Here is a 22,624-nt window from a genome sequence, read left to right on the forward strand (position 1 = left end):
CAGGTGTCCACGGATGAATGGCTAAATAAAATGTGGTATATGCACACACAATGAACCATTATTCAGCCTTAAAAAGGAAACCCTGACACATGCTCCCACATAAATGAGCCCTGAAGGAGCTTAAGTGAAATACACCAGTCACTGAAGGACAAATACTGTAGAGGTTCCAGGAGTAGCCGCATTCACAGAGAAAACAGCACGGTGGCTGCCGGGGCTGGAAGTGGGTGGAGTGAGGGTTGGTGTTTAATGGAGACAGAGTTCCAGTTAAGGAAGAATAAAAAGTTCTGGAGATGATGGTGCTGATGGTGGCAAAACAAAGTGTGTGTACTTAATGCCATAAAACCATACACTTAAAACTGGTTAAAGTGATAAAATTAGTTTTATATATACACATATATTTAGCACAGAAGTCACCTGAATATTTCAGGTTGGAGAGCGTTTCCTTCATCCAACAAGCACCAGCCAAGGACTCCTGCACATGGCCCGGTGCTCCTCCACCCCCACTCACAGCACCGATGCTACCCAACGCCGAGCACAGGGCGGGCTCTGGCAGCACCATGCCAGTCCCGGCCGCCACTCCAGGCTCCGCACTCCGGGCCGTCGTCTCCCTCCGAGTCTTCCTCTCCTGCCGGCGAAGTCAGGACAGCGCCGCAGGGTCACTCTCCCCTTCGCCACAAGAATGGCCGCAGGGCAGCAAGGTCACAGGTGTCTCCTTTCTCAGGTGAGACCAGCATCCACACGTCAGACAGAGGCAGGGAAAACCATCTCAGTGCCGCGGCAGCCCCTCTGCCTAGAAGGTGACACTGAGCCCACTACCACCGCACGCCACCGCAAAATCACTGCCAAGCGAGGAGAGAGCACACGAAAATGAAATGCCTTCGAAAACCAAGATAACAACTCTCAGCAGCGGCAAAACACGTCACTGCAAAGCCCCACACAGAGCACAAGCAGGGTGTGGGAGACAGAACCGCCTGCGGGGCGGCGAGGGCGCGGGAAAAGCAAGCACCCCCAAAACACGGCCCGCAAAGTCTCTGCCCCAAATGAAAGGTGACTAACACGTCTTCTCCTCGGACGGCTCAGCGGGCAGTGAATAAACCCGCACCAACACTACCATCCCAGTGCTTCAAGCGGCCACATTAAAAGCAATCCTTAGTGTTTCTAATCTGTAGACAGTTTTATAAGATATGTCCCACAATCAAGTTTTGAAACAACTATGTGTGTACACAGATGTGGCACGTGTTACCTACACTGTCCACGTGCCACGTGTAGCTCCCTAGTTTTACAGACAACACACGGCGAGAAGGCGGGTTCCTCCAGAACCTGGTTCCTGCGGGCATCAGCACTGCGGAAGTTACCAGGCACAAGCCCCCTCCAGCACCCTGTGCCAGCATCCTTCCTGTACTAATGACGGGGGCTCTGTGGTAAGACGAATACTTTTACTTAGAAATGCCAATGTCCACAGCAATATGGTTTTCCACTGCGTTAACCTTGTAGTCAAGCGCATTAAAAAGAAATGCATCATTTCCAAGTCACCTAACTTCTGCCCTGTTCCATCGCTGGGTGCTGCCCTTTGGGCACCAGCAACGCGAAGACCACTGACAGTCAGGATGGTAACAATTCAGAACACGCCGAGGACCGAGGACCTCAAGAAGCGCCCTTCCAGGTAAGGGCCCTTGGATGAGAGGAATGCATGTTCTTAAACCGAATGCATATCCTTAAACGGAGCTGGTGGCAGGAACACTCAAAACTTCCGTGGATCGCCGAAACCAGTTTGGCTCAGTGGATAGAGCGTCAGCCTGCGGACTGAAGGGTCCCGGGTTCGATTCTAGCCAAGGGCATGTACCTTGGTTGCGGGCACACCCCCAGTAGGGGTGTGCAAGAGGCAGCTGATCGATGATTCTCTCTCTCATCGATATTTCTAACTCTCTATCCCTCTCTCTTCCTCTCTGTAAGAAAATCAATAAAATATATTTTTTTAAAAAAAAACTTCCGTGGATCGGTCACTCCGGCTTTTCCAGCATGACTTTCTCCACTCCCTGGCCACTCACCTCTGCTCCAGCACGGCTTCGGGCTAGGCAGACACTGCGGGTGTGTGGAGTCTGCGGGCAGAGCCTGGGCAGCGGGCGCTGCAGATCATGGGCACAAATCTGACGCAGCCTTAGACACCCTGACTGCCGGCGATGGCGGGCCCCAGGACAGGCTCCTGGGCAGCGGCCACAAGTCCTGGCGCAAAACCATGGGAGGCGAGGGGCGGGGATGGAAGACGGCCTGGGCCACGCGCCCCCGGACCCGGACCCGGCCACCCGCCAGGACCCGGGGACAATCCTCCCTTCCTGCCCGGCGCCCCGGGGGCTCGCGCTTCCTGCCCGCAGCACCGCAGCGGCGGCCGCCCCGCAGCCTCCGGCCCCCGCCGGGTCCGCCGGGACCGCCGCCGCCGCCGCGGCCCGGCCCGCACAGTGGGTGCGGCACCCGGACCTGTCAAACCCCGATCCGCATCCCCAACCGGAGCCGGAGGCCGCACAAAGTCCCCCGCAGCGGCCACGCGGGAGGGCGCCAGGGTGGCGGCGGCGCACAGCCCCGCAGGCCGCGCCGCCTGCCCGCGCCGCCCGCCAGGCCTGAGCGCGGGCCGGGCGCTCCCCCGCCCGGACACAAAGCGGCGCCGCGGGCCCGCCTCACCTGCAGCACGGGGCGCCGCGGGCCTTCGAGAACCATCGGACCCCTCTCGGGCGCGTGCGTCACAGCCCAGGCCTCCCGGTGCCGCCCGGCGCCGCCGCCGCCGCCGCCATTTCCTCCCGCTCGCCGCCGCCGGTCCCGCTGTCAGGCTACTCCATGCACCTGGGCCCTGCAGCCCGCGCCCGCGCGCTCCGCCTCGACCCCTCCCGCCGGCGCCTGCGGAGACTGCGCAGCGCCCGGCTCGCCCGCAGCCCGCGCACGGCCCGCGGCAACGGCGCACGGCCGCTTGGAGAATCCCACCGGCGCCCACGCCGCCCGGCCGCCCGCGCCGCGCCGCGCCCGCGCCGGCATGAGAGCCGGCCTGTGATTGGGCGGCGCGCGGCGGTGAAAGGTCAACCCCGGCCCCTCGGCCACTCAGCGGCGCGGAGACGGCGGGCGCGGCGCGGAGGCTGAGGCGGGGCCTGCGGCGGCCTAACGGCGGCGAGGCCCGGGCCGCCCCGTGCCCTCGTGGCCAGGCGGGTCCGAACCTCCTGGCGCTCGGAGCCCGCCCGCCGCCCGTGCGGCCCCGCGTGGCGGCCATCGCCCCTCAGCGTGGCCCTGCCCACGGCCGGAGGGCACAGCATCCTCTGCCCACTCCCCTCCACGTGTAGAGACCTCCCCCCTCCCTTGGCCTACACCCCGCTAGTGGCGCAGGGTCCTCAGCATTTGGGGGGGGGGGGGGGAATACAGACAGAAGCCACCTCCCACCCCAACCCCGGATCTGCGACAGCCACGGACAGATGGGACAGTGGTCCCACTATATAAAAGGTGCATTGCAGAGGTTGCTACCCGGCCCCATCCCTTGCAGCTGGCATTAAAAATATGAAGGCCCAGGGTCTGGCTTAAGGAAAACCCTATCAGTGCACCCCACCATGCAGACATCGCTTCCAGAGGCACCCCTAGGTGCACTCCAGAGGAATGCTTTCGTGCCCAAGAGCAGCACCTACTGTGTGCTGGGCGCTGTGTAGGTTCAAGACTGAGCTCTTGCAATACAGCTGCTCCCAGGCTGGCTGCAACTCAGATGCATGTGTTGGTTACCAAAGAAGGCTGTAACACATCTCCTTAGTCATGTGTATGCTTATTACATGCTGAAGTGGTAATACTTTTTGATAAGTTGGAATAACTATTCGTTTCATTTCTGTCTGTTTACAATGTGAGGGCCAGAAGGATGTTAACGCTTCCTGTGGCTCCCATGATGTTGCTCTTGGCCAGGCCGATGGAAGAGGGGGATCTTTATAGGACCCTGTGCGGTCTGGGCAGTAATTGTCCCCCACCCCCTGTCTATTAAGAGGAACAAAATAATAACCTCCAGCCACTGAGCAGGTCAGACGGGAACGACCGAGATGTGAGCCCGGGGTCTGGCTGGGAAGCCGGTGTGCTCATGGCTCCAGCACATCCAGGTACTGTAAGGTCACGGGAGCGCAGGCTGCTCCTGGGTGAGAGGAGGAAATGGAGTGCTCTGGGCAGACTTCCCTAAAAGGAACGCTTCCCATACGGCACACACTGTGGGCAGCACACCTCCCCGCCACACACGGAAGGCTGTGGGGACACCGTCCTTTATGGGAAGAACGGCATCCCGGGGTGGCATGGCCACGGGGCCCAGCAGTGGGAATTACTGCCAGCCCCTCCTGCTGTCCTCTCAGTCCCTCAAAACAAGCTGGGCTTGCCCTGACCGGTTTGGCTCAGTGGATAGAGCTAGGGCCTTAGGACTAAAAGGTCCCAGGTTCTATTCTGGTCAAGGCCATGTAACTTGGTTGTGGGCACATACCCAGCAGGGAGTGTGCAGGAGGCAGCTGATCCATGATGTTTCTCTCTCATGGATGTTTCTAACTCTCTATCCCACTCCCTTCCTCTCTGTAAAAAATAAAATAAAAAATAAATAAAATAAAATAAAACTAACTGGGCTTCATTAGCTGGCTTGTCTGATTTTCATCAATTAAAAAAATTATATATATATATTGTATATGGTTCATCCATCGGAAAGCATAAAAGGTTATACAGTTAAAAGAATCCCTCCCCCATACCTGTCTCCACACCCAAACATGTAACCACTATGCTTTGCTCCTTCCTCTAGGCAATCTTTTTGTGCCGGTAGAAGCCAAGACATTCCCCAATTTGCAAACATAGTTGCAGTCCATACACAATCATTACACTTTGCTTTTTATTACTTAATGTATCATAAATATGTCTGTAGCAGTATATACAGAGCTGCTCACTAATTTTTTTTCCAATTCCCATAACATTTTATTGTAGGAATATGCCGTACTTTATTTAGCCAATCCTCTATTGAGGGGCATTTACCAGGTAGACTTTTGTAATTAAGCATCATCGGTCCATTTGGAACTGACTCGGTATATGGGGTGAGGTATGGATCCAAATTAATATTTTTTCCAGACGGCCGCACAGCGTGCCATTATTGTCCATTTGTTGAAGAGCTCACTTCTAGACTATTGTGTCCCAGAGGTGTATCTATTCATCCTCCAGTTGCTCGTGTCTTAAAATCTGGAGAAGAAATCTCGTAAGGGGGAGTGTTTCATACTTGGTTGAGATCACTAAAAGCTTAGCGCTAATATTCCAGCCCATATTAAACAACAGCGCAGTACCATGTGGTAAGCATTTTCTGTGGGTTAATTTTCCCCCCTTGCCCTGACTATTCCACAGGGGTTTTTTTGTTTTGTTTTTTTCATAGAGCAAGGCAGGATATCAGTACACCTTTGTTCAAGCCCTAGCTGTTTGGCTCAGTGGAGAGAGCGTCGGCCTGGGGACCAAATGGTCCCAACTTAGATTCTGGTCAAGGTCATGTACCGTGGTGGCAGGCTCCTCCCGGGCCCAGGCCCCAGTCTGGGTATGTACAGGAGGCAACCAGTCGATGTGTTTCTTTCACATCAATGTTTCTCTCTGTCTTTCCCTCTCTCTTCCGCTCTCTCTCTCTAAACGACCAATGGAAAAATATTCTCAGGTGAGGATAAAAAAAATTAAAGATTCTCTGTTTGTATCAGAAACCAACCTGCAGTAGCTTAACCAAAAGGGAAGGATTTATCATTAGGATGCCAGGAACAGGAATACAGCGGCATCTCAGCACAGGATGCGGGTCAGGGTTAGGAAGTGTCCAGAAACCCAAAAGATACTCCTGGTGTCCTTCTCCTGTGATTTTCCCCCTGTGTGTCTGCTTCATCAGTGTATCTCTCTCTACTAATGTGTTCTCTCTGCTTCTCTGACTGCACAGGATGCTAGAGCCACGGCCATATTCAGCCAGGAAGTCGGGCCAGTGTGGAGGTCGGACCCCTAACAAGGAAGCGGGGCAGCCTCCAGAGGCGGGCGGCTGATCCCATGGGCGCTACAGAGAGGAAAACCACGTCGAGGAAAGCAGGAGCCAGACTCCTTCCCGGTGGAGAAGGGGTTGCAAACCCAGTAATGAGAAGAACAAGCAGGCTGTGTGACGGGATAGGAATTAGGGGCAGTGATGTGAATTCAAGGTTTGCAATACACGCAGCTATAACAATAAATGTAAATGTATTTTAAGTGCCATAGAGGTGAGTCTGGAACATCTTATTGTGTCAGAAAGTAGGAAATGCACGAGGAATGTTGGAGACGTTTCAAGAAGGCAAAGCAGTCATCTTGAAGGGGCCAAGTCTGGGACAATTTGAGCATCAAAATAAATTACAAAATAAATAGGAGAATATAGCCCATGTAATAAAGTATAATCCACGAGACCACACAGATATTTTTTAATTGAATAAACTAGAGGCCTGATGTATGAAAATTCATGTACTGGACGGGGGGCCCTAAGCCTGGCCTGCCCCCTTTCACAGTCTGGGAGCCCTCAGGGGTGGGAGGCAACACAGTGATCAGGGGAAGGCAATGCCCCCATCACACCTCTGCTGCTGCCACTGCTGGCAGCGCAAGTCTCAGCCTGAGGAGGCCCTGGGCGGCTGGGCAGATGCCATCAAAGGCTTGCCTGTGCCTTGGGCTGGCCCTGGGCAACTGGGGGACCAAGGGGACTGGGGGACTCCAGAGACAGGCACGCAGAATGGCCAGACCCACCTGGGGGCAACCCAGCCATGCCATGAGCCTGCCACTGTGGCAAGACTGAGGGTACTGGGTGCCACCATCTTGTGACTGTGGGCACCACCATCTTTGTGAGGGTGTTACAGTCAATTAGCACATTCCCTCTTTATTATTGTAGATAGGATAAATGGGGATAAGAGATAGCTCATACTTAGAGTAGAATGTAGGCAAAAAATAATGGAGTTAAAAAAAATCACCATTTGGCAATCATCAGGTAAGAAATATCAATATTTGCTCTATCCAGTGGATAAAAGTTGGACAAGCAATGAATATTTGCATAGGTCCAAAGCATCTCCCCATAAAATTCTTCTTTCAAAAATGAGAACTTTTTTTGCAAAAAAGAGCCAGAGCCGGAAGAAGTGGGCACCACCCCACGGGTGCTGCGTGTCTATATGCCGAGCACTTGGGGTAAGGGAACTGCTCGTGCCTCTAAACAGTAAGAAATAGACCGAGGCCCCTCGGGGAGTGGGCATCCTCAGGAAGAGGGCCGCTCCGAGGCCTTGGCCACCGCGAGCACTGACTGGCCCGGGGTTTCGTCTCTCCACCGACCTGCTCAGCCCCGGGGGGAGGCCGTGAGCTCGGCTATGGAAAGAGGGAAGGCGGTGCCTCCAGGACCATCCAGATTTGTCTCTGGTCACTGATGTCACTAGAGACCGAACAAACCAACATCAGGGGTGTTTCTGCCAAAAATGCGCATCTTATGAATTGGGAGGAAATGTCACACAAGCCCCCAAAGAGGCTGCTCCACAAGACGCCAGGCCTGTGATCCTCAAAGACGTTCCGACGATGAGTCAAAGGCAGACGGGAAACACAGCTTCAGGATGAAGGAGACGAGAGGAGCGCGACCGGTAAGCCAGGCGGGACCCTGGTTAGGAGTTCAGTGCCCTAAAGGCTTCATTGGTGTCGCCGCTGAGGAGTGAACCAAGTGAGTCTGGACGTTTTTCTAAAAATATATTTTATTGATTTTTTTTTTTTTTTTTTTTTTTTACAGAGCAGAAGGGAGAGGGAAAGTAAGAAACATCGATGAGAGAGAAACATGGATCAGCTGCCTCCTGCACCACCTCCCACTGGGGATGTCCCCGCAACCAATGTACATGCCCCTGACTGGAATCAAACCTGAGACCCTTCAGTCCTCAGGCCGACGCTCTATCCACTGAGCCAGACCGGCTAGGGCTGGGAGTTTTTGTGCGTGCCTATTAGTCAGGCTTCTCCAGAGAAACCAGTCGCCTGTGTCTGGGTAAATGCAAGAGGAGACTGATGACAGGAATCGCCGCAGGCCGGAGACAGGAATGTGGCACTCTGCCCCCTGCACCTGAAGAACCGGGAAAGGCAGGGCAGCATTCGGTCTGCGGCCCCGGGGAGACCACGGTGCTCCTCTCAGTCTGAGCTCAAGGCCCGGAACCAGCGGCCCATTTGTGTGAGTTGCAGAGCCCGAAGGCCCACGCACCAGGAGCTCCGTCTGTTGAGGGAAGGAGAGGGACAGCCCAGCTCAGAGAGACTGTGCTCTCCCTGTGGTCGTCCCATCCGTGCCCCTGGAGGGACTACCCAGGCCGGCAGGAGAGAAGGTCAAACAGGAAGAAGCAGACGCTGCTCTGGTGGCAGATGACACAGATGGCTGTGGGGCCACGGGACAGCCTGAAAGTCCCGGGGCCCAGGGAGCTCTTCCTAAGAAAGAACTCACAGAAGCAGAAACCGGTTTGGCTCAGTGGATAGAGCGCCGGTCTGCAGACTGAAGGGTCCCAGGTTCGATTCCGGTCAAGGGCATGTATCTTGGTTGCGGGCACGTCCTCAGTGGGGGGTGTGCAGGAGGCAGCTCATGAATGTTTCTCTCTCATAGATGTTTCTAGCTCTCTATCCCTTTCCCTTCCTCTCTGTAAAAAATCAATAAAATATATTTAAAAAAGAAAAAGAAAAGAAAAGAAAAAGAACTCTTGTAAGCTGAGACCTGCATTGCTAGTAGCCAGAGAGAGTAGGAAGTGTTCTGAGGAGAGGGACCTGGGTCATTGGGAAGTTTCCAAGAAGGATACACATTCTAGTCAATCCAAAAGGAAGTAATTTTTTTAAAGAAGAGATTAGTGGTTTTTCTGGTCCACCCACCCTCCCATCCATTTACTCCTTCATCCTTGATCACAGGGCTCTGCAGCTCCGGCCCGGTCTGAGATCCCCCCGCAGACTGGGGCCTCCATGGCCAATGAGCCCCGACTGTGAGACAGAGGCCAACGTGGGTCGCCACAGCCTCACGCTTTGCAGCTGCTTCACAGGCAGCATTGATAGACGACATTCCAAAGGCTCTGATTTGAGGGGTCATGATCGTAAATGCAATAGCGCGGGTTTTCTAGTGGCCTCTGGCACTTTGCTTACTATAAAGAAACCCAATGATAGGGCTGTCCTAAAAATTGTCTATGAAGATGACTGCCTGAAAAAAATCACAAAATGACCTCACCTTTGAGATATATGAGTAGTAACAATAATAAATACCATGGGTAGAACACTTTTAAATATATATATATATATATATATATATATATATATATATATTTGTGTGTGTGTGTGTGTGTGTGTGTGTTTATTGATTTTTTTAGAGGAAGAGGATGAAGGAGGGGTCCAGAAATAGAAACATTGATGAGAGAGAAACATTGTCATCGGCTGCCTCTAGCACGGCCCCCACAGGGATTGAGTTCCCACCATGGGCATGTGCTCTGCCCAGGAATCAGACCAGTGGCCTCTGGGCTCCTGGGTGGATGCTCAACCACTGAGCCACATCAGCTGGGCTAGAACACTTCATATGTCATTTCCTGTGCCAACAGGTGGGTCAGATCAAATGCCTGGTTACTCCTCTGCCCGCCCTGTCCTGGTTTCGATGTCACTCCAGCCCAGCCAGCGGCCCCGTGCTGGCCATTCCAAAGGAGAATTTCAACTCCCTCTTGTGACTCTGTCTCCTCCTTTAGACGGTCCCTGCGCTGGTCCTGGTCTGGTTCTCTCTGACCACATTACAAGAGCTTCCTCCCCGCTCCCTGCCCTGCAGGCTCCGTGGCCGCAGTCCGCCTTCTGCTGTGTGTCCTCATTGTTCTCCCGTTTCCGCCCAGCCTCCGAGCTCCCCACAGCTCCCAGGTGTCTGCAGAGTTCAAGGAGTTCTGGAGTTCAAGGTCCCGCAGAAGCCGGTAGCTGCTTATGTAACTTCTTGCCCTGCCAGGTCCCTGAGCCTCAGCGGCAACCAGGCCGCCCGTTTCCTGACGCGGGATGGAATTCCACCCCTCCGCGCAGTCCTCCACGCTGTTCCCACGGCCTGAAATGCCCTTCCTCCTTCCGGGCCCGGAGACATCCTCCCCGTCTTCAGCGTTGTCTCCTCTCTCGTGAGGTCTTCCAGGATGAGACCTGGTGCCCCACTGCCCCAGCCCCTCCGAATGTCTTTCTTCTCTCTACCCTCAAGGCACGTGGCAAATACCTTGATCCTAGCATCTACCACAGGACACGGTTTTTACTGAGGCACCCTTTTCCTCACTAGCAGTAGCTGTCTGAGGCTTCTCCAGGTCAGCATGCCCTCCGGCCTGTGCTGGGCACAGAGCGGCTGTAGGCGAACCATCACTTTGACCATGACCTCTCCCTGTCTTGAAAGGCTGGTCAGCTCAGGGTCAATGAGACCCTCGTGGCCTCTCCTCAGCTTGCCTCTGCATTTCCATTTCTCTACCCACCTCCCGCCTCTTCCCAAAAGTCCTTCCCCCCTTGGTGTTAATCCCATCCCTCTCCCGGTTCGTTATGTTCACATCCCTCAGCGTCTAGCAACGTGCTCCAAGCGTGGTCCACGCACAACATCACTTACAAAATCCCCAAATTAAACTCATCATGAAAGCAAACATAATGTATGAAACCCAGAGGCAGCCAATTCAAAGTATTTACAGTAGATGGAGCTATACATTTCACTGTGCTCCACTCGGAATTTCATTGATCATGTGAAATTGCTAACATGTTGGCAGGTTTTTCATGATACTTCCTGCTTAAATATATGAAAAGTTATGGGGCCCACTTGACCTGCTTACCCTTGTTAGCTTGAAATTGTTAGACAATGTTATTAAAAGTGCTCCTGAAAATTGTACCGTGGTTAAAATCCATTGGTACAAATAATACACATCGTGGAAAGCCAGAGATAGCCCCCAACGCAAACCACTAAACTACTGGCTTTGGGTGATCACGGTGTACCAGTGTGTGTTCATCATTGCAACAAACACCCAGCTCTGGGTGGAGATGTTGGGGGTGCGGGGGGCTGTGCGGGTCTGGGGCAGCCGGTATGTGGGAAATCTGAATACTTTTCTCTTAGATTTGCTGTGAACCTAAAATTGCTCTAAAAAACGAAGACTTAAACGAAAGAGCCCGGATACAATGGCACCCTGAAGGCTCCATGACAAGAATTCTGTCCCCTCGGGCCAGAGAGCACCACAGTGCCGAACGCTGTCCGCCCAACAGCGGTGGGACCACAGAATTACCAACTTAAAAGCTAGCCTGCTTTTGCCCGCCGGTGAGGCTGTAGTTGAGCGTCGACCTATGAACCAGGAGGTCACAGTTTGATTCCTGGTCGGGCACAATCCTGGGCTGTGGGCTCCATCCCCAGAAGGGAGCAGGCAGCAGGCAGCCGATCAATGATTCGCTCTCATCATTGATGTTTTTATCTTTTCTCCCTCCCCCCTCCTCTCTGAGATCAATATATAGAAAAGGAGCTGCTATGTTTGGTCTAACATTTAATGAACTCACCTCTAACGCCTTGGCAGGGCCAGAACAAGGACTTTGCGGGCCTCATATGGCCCACAGGCCGGACGTTCCTCACCCCCAGAAACATTCAAGGCCGTCGGGACATTTCAAGGACTAGGGCAGCGGTAAATAAGTAAATAAATAAATAAATCTGCAAATGAGGGATATTGGGTAGGAGAGGGTTGAGTCCTGTAAAACAATAATTGGAGTTTTAAGATTCTAAGAGGCGAAGAGATAAGAATGCAATTCTAATCATACCATGAACGTCGGTGCTTGGATTGTTTCCTGGGAATTTTCAAAGACAGGAGCTCATTCCAAATCTCAGCCCGAGCAGTGTCAGCTCCACTCCACACTGGGAAAGCAGAGACTCACCGAGGCCCTGGACCTGCCGCCCATGCAGGTGCAGGGGGCGCTCACGTGGACCCCAGGCCCGGTCACCTTCTCTCCCCGCTCCTGGGCGCCCGGGGCAGCACATGAGCGAAGCGTTTCTTCCCAGCCCTGACCTCTCCCTGGCGGAGGAGGCGCCTCCTGGGCAGTGGCGGTTTGACGAGCCTCAGTGGGTCTCCGGTCCAGGGCCTGAGCGAGCTGGGGAAACGGTGGCTCCGCCCCATGTACACCGCCCCCCGTCCCCACGTGTGCCTTCAGAGGACGGACTTTATCTCATTCCTGTCTGTCCCCAGCTAAGACTACACACCCAGTAGGTCCTTTGTAAGAGTGTTGAATGCACAAGCTGCCTACCTCTGGCCCGACCTGCCAGCTAAGTGGGGCATGTGTCACCCAGGGGGCCAGCTGCCTGTGTCCCTCCCTCCTGATAGGGCACTGGTTGCCAGCAGCTGCGGTCAGGGACACGGTTCGGGCAGCGAGCTGACGGTGGGGTGTGTATGGTGGTTCTGCAAGTCCAAAGTCACGGGCGGCCCCTCCCGCCGCCTCTCCCGTTCCCGCACAGCACGTGGGCGGGAGCTTTAGAGGGACCGACGCCACACTGCGGAACCACCGGCTGTGTGGCCTCGCTCCTGAGAGACACAGCCAGACCTTGGTTGTGGTAAAGCCGTTGCTCGGTGGGTTCTTCTGTCGGAGGCAGGTGGCATCAATCCTAGATGCTGTGGCAGTGGGCAGTCACCCCATCTTCCCATGTGAGTCCTTCCCATGTGACCACCCTGCCCAAAGCGGGACGAAGCCGTGGCAACCAGGGTGAGCACACGCTGGCTCTCCAGTGGGTCCCAGCTCACAAGGTCCTCCACGGCCGACCCGCCCTGCCCAGGCACCCAAGCGGGAAGTCTAACTCCAGGGCGACTGTGACTGCCACTGTCACTGCTGCCACTGCCGTCGCTGTGACTGCTACCACACTCACCACCACCGCCACCGCCATCGCCACCACCACCATCGCCACCACCACCACCCCCGTCCGACCTCTACTGGTGCCGCTACTGCTACTGCACTATTACCACCACCACCACTCCTTCCAGTGTTTCCTATTGTTTCTTCTGGGAGCCTTCCATCAAAGCTCAGGCGAGGTGGACATTAGGAGGGGACAGTCCCTACAGTCCCTTACCAGTGCGCTTTGCCTTGACCCTGGCCACAGCCCTGTGTTGGGACGAAGGAAAGACCTTGTCATTTCCGCTCGGCAGACACACCAGTGCACATGGAAATCAAAGTCATCAACGCGAGTGTCGGTTCCTGAAATTTATACTCAAAAATTTTCGGAAGAATACGTGAATTTTACAAGACCCTTCATCATAGCACCAAGCCTAAAATTCCTTAATAGAAAACAGTCAACAAATACTCCAGTGAATTTCCCACAGGTATAAATTAGGCAAATATCATTAACATCCTCATTTACAATCATCAATAAATAAGTGTGCACATTCATACAATTGTTTGTACAAAGATCCCTTTTTACAAAGCTACAGCTGTGTGTACACTAAACAGACAAAATAAACCTCGTACTGCAAAACAGCATCTCTGTGTTCCATAGCTCTCCGTGAGCCCGCGGTGAGAACCCTCCCACCGCGCTGGGCACGCCGCCCTGCATGGCACCCCCAGCATGAGCCCCGCTCAACACACGCCTGAGCTGGAAGAGAGCAACGCCCACCACCACCCAACACAACGTCCTCTGCCCAAGTCCAGGCCTTTGTCCCGACCACGCACAGACGGCGGTTTTGCCAGCTTCCCTCCTCGGCTGATGTCTCAGCACCGCGAGGGACGCAGGCAGCCTCCTCAGGGGCAGTGTCAAGGGCAAAGGGCTCTGGAGACGCCCCTCCCCCACACCAACGTGCCAACCTTTGGCTTAGGCTTAAGGGATCCAATGCCAGCATGCACAGGCCCTGACTTCAGAGGCCTTTCTGTGCCCATGCCCTGAGTCTGCTGGGGGGGAGGGAACAAGGTGGGAGGAGGAGGCAGGGCTAGTGGGTAAAAGCTACTTATTCCTGCAGTGAACCTCTCACAGCGAAAGAAATTCCCCTGGGGAACCGCCCCCGATGCTGGCGTAGGAAACCCCATTGGAGGAGCCCTCGGAAGGAGAGCCCCACGTTCTCCTGCAAACGTCCATCCGCCCCTTTACCGTGAACTGCCCTGTATTTACTAACCCTTCCTGGGCACTGTCTCAGCACAGAGCAGGAGGCAATGCTAAAGCTTTGGCATTAGCTCGCCAATACAGAGGTACATTTATTTTAAGCAAAGAGCCACGCACTGAGCTTTTATAAAAATGAACTAAACTTGCTAAGGTTCAGATTTTAAAATCTAGGACTTTCCAAAGAAGTCTCCCGACGTCCAGCCAGAGAGGCGAGTGCACGGTTCCAGGTGTGGCCGCAGGGCAGCCGCGGCCAGGGTGCGGGTTCCTGGGCCTGGGCAGCTTGTCCTGGTTCGGAGCAGTCGGCGTTCCCTTTAAAAGTGCTTCCGCCTTGCAGGGCAGTTAGGAAAACTAACGTTCCGTGGCTGCCCTTTCCCCGCACACTTTGCTCAGACTGACCTGTGGGGTGGATAGAAGTGGCAGCTGTTGCAAAGGAATAAACTGATTACAAGACTGTTCGATGTGTTTTGCCAAGATCATGACTTTTAGACTTAAAGGGAAATTACGACCTATCTCAGCCCAACCATCATGACTTCGTCCAGGAAGCCCGTGTTCTCCATCTGTCCGTGCCGTCCATCCCACCAGGACGGTGCCTTCCGTCCCACAGGGACCGTGCCCCGCCCAGGCCGCCGAGAGCCCGTTCTCTCAGGAAGCCCGCCGCCCTGCTCTGAGAGCACCAGCCCGGGGCGGAGGAGCGATGAGGGGGAGGGACAGGCTGCACAGGTAACGGACGTCACTGACGCCTTCCAGGTCACACCCTGAGGGGTCACTACGAACAGCCCCTGAGGCACCTGACCTGACCCCGTGCCTCCGCGGGCACTGTGGCGAGGGCACAGGGGTGGAAGCGGCTTGGGGGGGCCCACACTTGGGAAGTAGGGGAAGGAGACGGTGTGAAGCTGACCACAGAGGCCCCCGAGGGAGGTCTCCCAGCAGACAGGAGAGGGCCCGTCTCGGGACTCTGGCGGGGTTTCCGGAGTCCTCCTGGATGTCTGAGAAAGCCTGAGCTTGACGGAGAGTTCCTATGACCGTGCTCCAGCCGCAGAACCAAAGGCAGACCACATTGCGGGGGGGGGGGGGGGGGGGGCGTTATTTCCCACCTGCAATTCTGCACCCAGCCACACTGGGGAAAGGCAGAATGAAGTTATGCAAAAATATCAGAATACTTACAGCCCAGCCGGCATGGCTCAGTGGTTGAGCATCGACCTATGAACCAGGAGGTCACGGTTCAATTCCAGGTCAGGGCACAGGCCCAGGTTGTGGGCTCAATCCCCAGTAGGGGGCGTGCAGGAGGCATCCGATCCATGATTCTCTCTCATCATTGATGTTTTTATCTCTTTCTCCTTCTCCCTTCCTCTCTGAAATCTATATATACACGTGTGTGTGTGTGTGTGTGTGTGTGTGTATAAAGTCACACACACACACACAAATCAAATCAACGGGAAATCTGACAGGAAGGAATAGGTAAGCACAGTACACTGCTTGGTTCAGGAGCAAAAACAGTCCTCACACAGCCACTCCGAACAGCGATGCGCAAACAGTATGATCTGGGTCCCTGGCAAGGCAGAGCGCGCGCCCCATCTGCCACCAAGCAAGCAGGCGATGCTTCTAGATTAATTAAAAAGCAGAAGCAGGAGCGTGCTCTGCAGACACGCAAAGCCAGCACGAGAGAGTCGAAAGCGTTCCTTCCAGAGAGCCAGACGGGGGGCGGGGGGGTTCCACTGGGAGCCCCACAGCCTGCGTTTCTTTTTAAACTACGAACATGGATTCCTTGGACTAGAGTCTAAAGTAAATTCTGTTTCTAAACATTAAACCCCCGGGGTGGCTTGTCCCGCAGGCTTCTCTAGCCACCTTTTATAGCCAGCGTTTCCCCTGTGGGCCTCTCCTCAAATGAGAAATGTTTTCTCCTTAAAAAAAGAAAGAGCTCAGTTGGCTGCCGACCTGAGCCAAACGACGTTTCGGCACCTGGCCAGGGGGCGGCTTTGGGCAATATGACACGTGAGGGGCGAGAGAAGCCATGAACAAGGTCCAGCCGTCCATGAAATGGTCTGACGCCTGAGCCAGCCCTTCCCCGGGCCTCGGAGCATCTGCATGGGGCGGGCGCTGTGGCACTCGGGGTTCTCACACCCCCGGCATCACCCTCATGGTCTGAGCCTGCGGGGAGGCCGGGCGCCCATCGCCAGCCCGTTTTCCACGGACACGAGCCTTCTGGGTGGACTGGCTCCAGCTCCCGCGGCTTCGGCTGAGACGGCGGGGTCGGCGCGCGGGGAGAAGGCGGCCGAGTCAGAGCGGCCGGAGGCAGGTGGGCTGCGGGTCCTGTGGCCACGCTGGGGCTCTGCCAGCCGGAGCCCCGCTGCCGGCACAGACGAGCCCGTGGCTGGGTAAGGGGCACGCGTGGTTCGTGGATGAGGTCACGGGTCCCCGACAGGAAGAGGGGGCGGGCTCCAGAGTGAATAGAGACATCCCAGCACGGAACGGAACTGCGGTTGGAAGTTGGCCTGGAAAATCTGGTTTTGCGTCCAATCAGGTCATTTTTATCTAATCACTCTCTCTCTTTTTAGGACATTCGTGGGCACAACCCCTGAGGTTTGTCCTGCAGGCTTCTCTACCTCCTTTCATATCCAGCGTTTTCCCTGGGAGCCTTTCCTCAATGAGAAGTTTCCCTAAAAGGGGTGACTCTCGGCTGGGTGTTGGGCGGCGTTGGCGAGTCTGCTCCTGGTGGGACGGGCGACCGTGGCCAATCCCCTCTGCCTCGCAGGGTTCAGCTGGACCAGATGCTGTCTGAGGGGCCCTCCTGACCGGACAGCTTGTTTACAAGTGTCACCTGACTTAAGCTCAATGGGGAGGAAGCCACACGGTCCCGGGACCTGCCTCTGCAGGAAGCAGGCGCAGAGGGGGCCCAGCTGGAGGGCGGGAGCAGCTGGTGCCTCTCTCTCCCCCAAACTGCCGGCCTTTTCAGGAAAACCGTCGCGAAGGACCACAGAGGAGGCCTGAGCCGAGACCGCAGGCCAGGCAGGTGCGCCCAGGCCGTTGGGGGCAGGAACCTGCCAAACCATGCCCAGCGGTGCCACCAGCGGAGCTGGCTCTGGGCCAGCCTCTCCGGTCGTCCTCCTCCGGCTTTCTCCAGGCTCCCGCAGTGCAGGTGGGGTCTTGGGGTTCGCACAGACCCCCCCGGAGCCCTCCATGGAAGCCAGGGGGCTGCCCAGGCAAAGTGGGAGGGGCCCAGGCCCGCCCCGTGTCGGCCAGAACTCAGCTTTTGATATATCATCAAGACCAGTGGTCGGCAAACTCATCAGTCAACAGAGCCAAATATCAACAGCACAACGACTAAAATTTCTTTTGAGAGCCACATTTTTTAAACTTAAACTATATAGATAGGTACACTGTTATTAACTTAATTAGGGGACTCCTAAGCTGACCTTGGCTAAGAACTCAAGGGGCCAAAGAGCCGCATGTGGCTCGAGAGCCGCAGTTTGCCGACCACTGATCTAGACTGCCCTCACTCCGCCCCAAGAATTCATTTGAAAGAAGGGTTCCAATGGTGGAAAAGATCTGAAAATCCAGTCCCGCCCCCCACCCCCCCCCCCACCCCCCCCCCGCCAGGTCAATCAATGCAGAGTGAATTTAAAATGCACCCTTACCGCTCGGAGACAAAAAATGTGCCCGCAGCTCACAGCGAGTGGCAGCTGTGGCCCCCGAATGTCCCCCACCGCCAGACCGCACAGGCGCACGTTACCAGGCACCTTTGCTCCAACACCCCCCCACCCCCCAGGAAGAGGCGGAGGCTCTGCCGGGGGCACCCACCCCCTTTCTCATCGGGAGCGGAGCGGACCTCGAGGCACCAGGACCGAAGGACCCCGTGTGGGGCAGGCTGAGACCGGCTATGGCTAGATTCCAACAGAGCAAGGCACGCAGAACCAGGCCCACGGGGGACCCGCACCCCCCACCCCCCACCCCCCACCTCCGAGGACGCGGCCTGAGAGGAGGAGGAGGAATGGTGAAGCAGCAGCAGCGAGCGCCCACGTCTGCTGGGAGACCCTCAGTGCCCGCGGGGGAGCCGCCCAGGCCGGGCGGGAAGGAGCACGCAGGCCCGCCGGTCCGGTCTCTGTCTTTATTGGCGGCGCTCAGAGCCGGTTCACGTCCAGCTGGGGGAAGAGCAGCAGGCAGTACACCAGCAGCCAGAGGAAGAGGAGGAAGTACATCATGTCGGGCTGCTGCACGAACTGCGCCAGGGCGTCGCTGGGCGGGCTCTGGCTCTCCCGCGGCGCGGCTTCGCCCGAGTGGTTGGCCTTCCTGCAGGAGGGAGACACGGCCGTTAAAAGAGGGGCCCCGGGCGGCGGGCCCCACCGGCTCCCCGGCTCCTACCCCACAGCCCAGCGGGAGAGCTGCGGGCAATGCAGGCTCACGGAGGGCGCTAGGGGCCAGGCGTCCACAGCACGAAGAGGGAAGAGCTGCTAGCCCATTGCACAGATGGGCACACTGAGGCTCGCTGGGGGACGGGGCTTGCCCGGGGCTACACAATGACTGTGATGGAGCCGGGCTCTGGCCCAGGTCTCACTCCCAGGCCAGGACACCTTCCTTTCCGCTCAGTGGCCCTCACACAGCTGGACACGGACAGTCCTGTGTTTAGGGACAGAGGGGCTGTCCTGGGTCATCGGAAGGAACAGAGCATTCCCTGATGTCAGATCACTTGAAAACAGCCACCAGAAACAAAAGCCCAAAACCAGAAACGACCACCAAGTTTGGCTTGGGGCTTTTAAAACAATGACTAGATTTGCTTTTGGTCAGATTAGTCTTTCTTTTTCTTCTTCTCTCCCCCCGCCCCCCGAAGATAGCATTAAAGTGACCTCTAGCTTTTGCCTGGTGCACAGAGCCCAGAAGTTCCGAATGTTCACCAAGGAAAGGGCCGGGGCCACCATCTGGCTGGAAGGGGTGCCGGGAGCCTCCGTGTGAAGCTCACTGGGATTCTGGGGGGGCTTGTGCCGGAGGTTCTGAGAGGGAACAGACACTCCTCCATCCGACTGTCTCCGCACAGGGACAGGCCCGGCCAGGCGGGGCTGACATCAGCCTCGGCCTAGGACAGTGGTCAGCTCGGCATTAGAACCACTTCTTCAAAACAGACTCGCCCAGGCCGACAACTGACGTCTGCGCACGGGCCACGAAGTTTCAATCGCAGTGTGCGTGGTATTTTGTGGGAGAGCCGCACTCAGGGGCCAAAGAGCCGCATGTGGTTACTGAGCCGCGGTTTGCCGACCACTGTCCTAGGAACCCAGTGATTCACAAGCAGAAAACGGACAACGGACAGGGTTGCTTTCTCTTTCTCAAAACTGTGTTTAGCGAAAATTTAAACTATATTCTTTATTGCAAAGGCAATAAATGTTCAAAAGTCATGGGAAACGGCCCTGCTGGTGTGGCTCGGTGGTTGAGCATCGACCTGTGAACAGGAAGTCACCGTTGGATTCCTGTTCAGAGCACAGGCCGGGTTGCGGGCTCGGTCCCCGGGAGGGGGCGTGCCGGAGGCAGCCGATGGTCCAGGATTCTCTCTCATCACGGATGTCTCTCTCCCTCTCCCTTCCTCTCTGAAATCAGTGAAAATGTATTTTTTTTTTTTTTTAAAAAAACGATGTGGAAAACTGACTGCACGTCCCCCCCTCACAGGTTCCAATTTCCTGCGTGACTCCCTCATAAAAGCTGAGTGCTGTTTCCCTGGGAACGTGTGGAGCCTCACGGAAAATGTGAGTTCACCTTCCCCTGCCAGGGCGGGAGAGCGGAGCGGGCCTGGCCTCGGGGAGGAGCCAGAGGTGGGATTCTGGGCCCCGCGCTCCTGGGTGTGGGGTCATGTTCAGGCAGAGGCTTTCCACTCCAATGATTAAGTCCTGTCAAGCCCGTTCAAATCCGCGGCAAACATTAAACACGATCAATAAAGTGGGGCAGTCGGCGCCTCAAACAGGCACGGGAGCAGTCTGCCCGGGTGCTAGAGGCGCCTCTGGCTCGCTGGGTGCTAAATGGGCAGCGGTCAGCGGTGGGCAGCCGAGCCCGGTCCTCCAGGGGGCAGATACTTTCATGGACATCCTGGCATGTTTGTACTCCCGCTTCATGTCTGCTCTGATGCCATAGAACTGTAAAATCAGCTCAGTGAGCCTCTGAGTATTGTACCTGCAGAGGCGACAGAAGGAACGGGGCCGTCAGGCGCGGCGGCCTGCCCCCGTGTCCCCTGCCTTCCTCTCCCGCCGGCTCTCCCCGGGGCCCACGGCCCACGCCTGTCTCTCGGCGCAGCAGCAGCAGCACGCTCCTTGCGTTCGGATCATGCTTCCCTCCCACTCATTCTCTCTGGAACCGGTCCGTTCCCGGGCATGCTCTCTGACTCAGCCTTGGGGCCGCCCACGCCTCGCTGGAGCGCAGCCACCCCCCATTAACACAGAAGAGGGTTTGGGAGACCCCCCCACCCTCGGAGGAGAGCCCCCCACCTGGTTAGCATGCGGTTCCTCCTGTCGTCCAGGTCGGCAGCATTCCTCAGCTGAACGAAGCTAGAGTGGTCCTGCAGTGAGATTCACAGACAAAGCCCGCAGCCCGGTTAGTAAAGACGCAATCTCCGGAGCGGAAAACAGAACGACATTCAACACACAAAGCCGAGCACGCCCTGCTTCTCTCAGTACTGTGAACACCTGGCTCCCAAGTCCAAGCGCTCAGCCATGTCCTTGTTCCTCCCCCTCTCTCCTGTCCCGCCCCCTCCCAACGGGGGGCCCCCTCCCCTGAATCAGGGCTGTGGACCGTGGTGCTTTGGGTCCCAACACACCCAGAGGTACGTTCTTGCAAGTGTCAGGGCCCTCGCTTCTGGTGCACCCCTCACGGAACTTCTCTTTCGGGGGCGGGGGGGGGGGCACTGGAGGCACTGCCTTATATCACAAAGAGACCTCTGGGCTTTAAAATCATCCTTTATTTACATCCCTTATGGCCCCAACGGGACATCCCACTGGGCTGTGCTTAACAACGAGATTCCGAGGTGCTTGCCTTCTATCCCCGCTGGCGCTGGGGAGGAGGAAGGATGGGAAGGAAGTGATTAGCAGTGGCGCTCAGAGGAAGAAGAAATTCGCATACTAACCGAATCCAAAGACCTATTAGTATGTCTCCGAATGTAAATGCTGGAGTCGCTGTGGCTAGTCCTGAAAAACAAACACACGTTTCGGATTGGGGCCGCCGGCGGCTCCTCGGGCTCGGCCACCTCCCGGCGCCTCTGCCTTCCAATTAGGCGAGCCGCGACCTTGGACCCCGCCCGGGGGGTGAGACCTCTGGCACAGGCTGGAGCACACTATGGATGCGGGGCGGATGGAGAGGCGGGGCCCTCGTCCACAGGAAGACACGGTGAGCAAGCTCTCCACGGAGAAGGCCAAGCACCGTTCGTGGGAGCCACGGGACTGCGCACAGGAAGCGCCCTCTCCCCAGCAGCCCGGAGGGGACCGGCCCGCCGCCCTCTGCGGGTCCACCCGCGGGCTGGGAGAGCGATGGACCTCCGCTTCTCATGGTCAGGCTGCTTTCCTGACCGTGGCTCTGAGGCTGCTGTGGGATAGACCTCTGACCTCCCACGGTCAGTCTTCCTCATCGCTGAAAAGGACCACCCGCTCTTCACAGAGCTGGGAGGGGGGTGGGGGGGAGGGGGAGGGTAACAGGGCCCTGCAGGCCAGAGGGGCCCGTCAGCTGCTCAGCAGGAAAACTAGGTGCTGGGTGTCACCGCGGCCGGCAGACAGTCATCTCGTGTGCTCCTGGGAGACCTACTGTGTGGCAGCCCGGGCCCAGAGACCAGGCATCTGATTCTAAAGGAACTCCCCAGCCCTTGTCCTTCACCCAAAGCCTGTGCTGGTCTGCCGGCCGGCGTCACGCACAGGGACAGAACAGCAGGTGCGCCCACGGAGAAAAAGAGCCGTGTCCTTGAGAGCGGCACAGCGCTAGGCCCGGGTGCAGGCCCTCTCCCGTATTTGTGGTTTTCTGGCAAAAAGCGCGTCCTCATAGGGAGGTCCCCATTCTCCCTCCACCCCGTGCCCACTCGCTTTCATCGAGACGGGCCGTGTGTGACAGCGCCATCCTCAGGGGACTAACGAGGTCCGCCCTGACTGTGTTCTCCCCGCAAGCACAGCACCCACTGCATGCCAGGCGCTGGGCCAGGCGCCGAGCCCCGGCTCTCCCCGGGAGCCGGCACTGCCTGTAACATACGTTCCTTCCTTTATTCGTCCACCTCCCGAATGCCAACTGCAGCCAGGCGGTGCCACGTGCCAGGGCAATGCTGGTGTGCCCCCCCCCCACCAGGATGCTTGCTGGCCTCCGGATGGCAGCCCCTGGCAAACATGCTCCTCCACAGAGGGTTAGAGAAACCTGCTTTGACAAGAGCAGGGGCCGTGAGACATAGAACGGCGGGCAAAAGGCAGCCTGGAGGAATCCCAGAGGGCTGCCTGGAGGAAGCGGTAGGGAAGCTGGGATGGACCCAAGGGAGCAGCATGGCAGGAGACAGGCAGGAGCAGAGGGTCCTCACAGGGGAAGGAA

The 22,624-nt window shown here is 56.5% G+C and overlaps 2 protein-coding genes across 8 annotated transcripts in view; both read right to left on the reverse strand.

Annotated features, from left to right (window-relative positions):
- The window catches only part of DICER1 (dicer 1, ribonuclease III), a 67,610-nt gene extending 64,597 nt beyond the window's left edge, over positions 1–3,013 (reverse strand). For 5 of the 6 annotated variants that reach the window (XM_084879033.1, XM_084879029.1, XM_084879031.1 and 2 more), the window contains exon 1: positions 2,677–3,009. In XM_084879033.1, the coding sequence (XP_084735159.1) occupies positions 2,677–2,712 (36 nt within the window). In that variant the 5' untranslated portion in view covers positions 2,713–3,009. Of the gene's footprint in view, positions 1–2,676 lie in introns of all 6 variants that reach the window. The other variant, XR_014794624.1, reaches the window with a different exon arrangement.
- A 15,173-nt stretch (positions 3,014–18,186) lies between these two features.
- Positions 18,187–22,624, reverse strand: part of CLMN (calmin) — a 73,767-nt gene continuing 69,329 nt past the window's right edge. For both annotated transcript variants that reach the window (XM_084879102.1, XM_084879101.1), the window contains 3 exons: positions 21,192–21,252; positions 20,557–20,627; positions 18,187–18,382 (listed from right to left, as the gene is read on the reverse strand). In XM_084879102.1, coding sequence (XP_084735228.1) covers positions 18,214–18,382; positions 20,557–20,627; positions 21,192–21,252 — 301 coding nt within the window. In that variant the 3' untranslated portion in view covers positions 18,187–18,213. The remainder of the gene's footprint in view (positions 18,383–20,556; positions 20,628–21,191; positions 21,253–22,624) is intronic.

This window comes from Pipistrellus hanaki (assembly GCF_964339955.1).
Source record: "Pipistrellus hanaki genome assembly, chromosome: 1".
Lineage (NCBI taxonomy): Eukaryota > Metazoa > Chordata > Mammalia > Chiroptera > Vespertilionidae > Pipistrellus > Pipistrellus hanaki.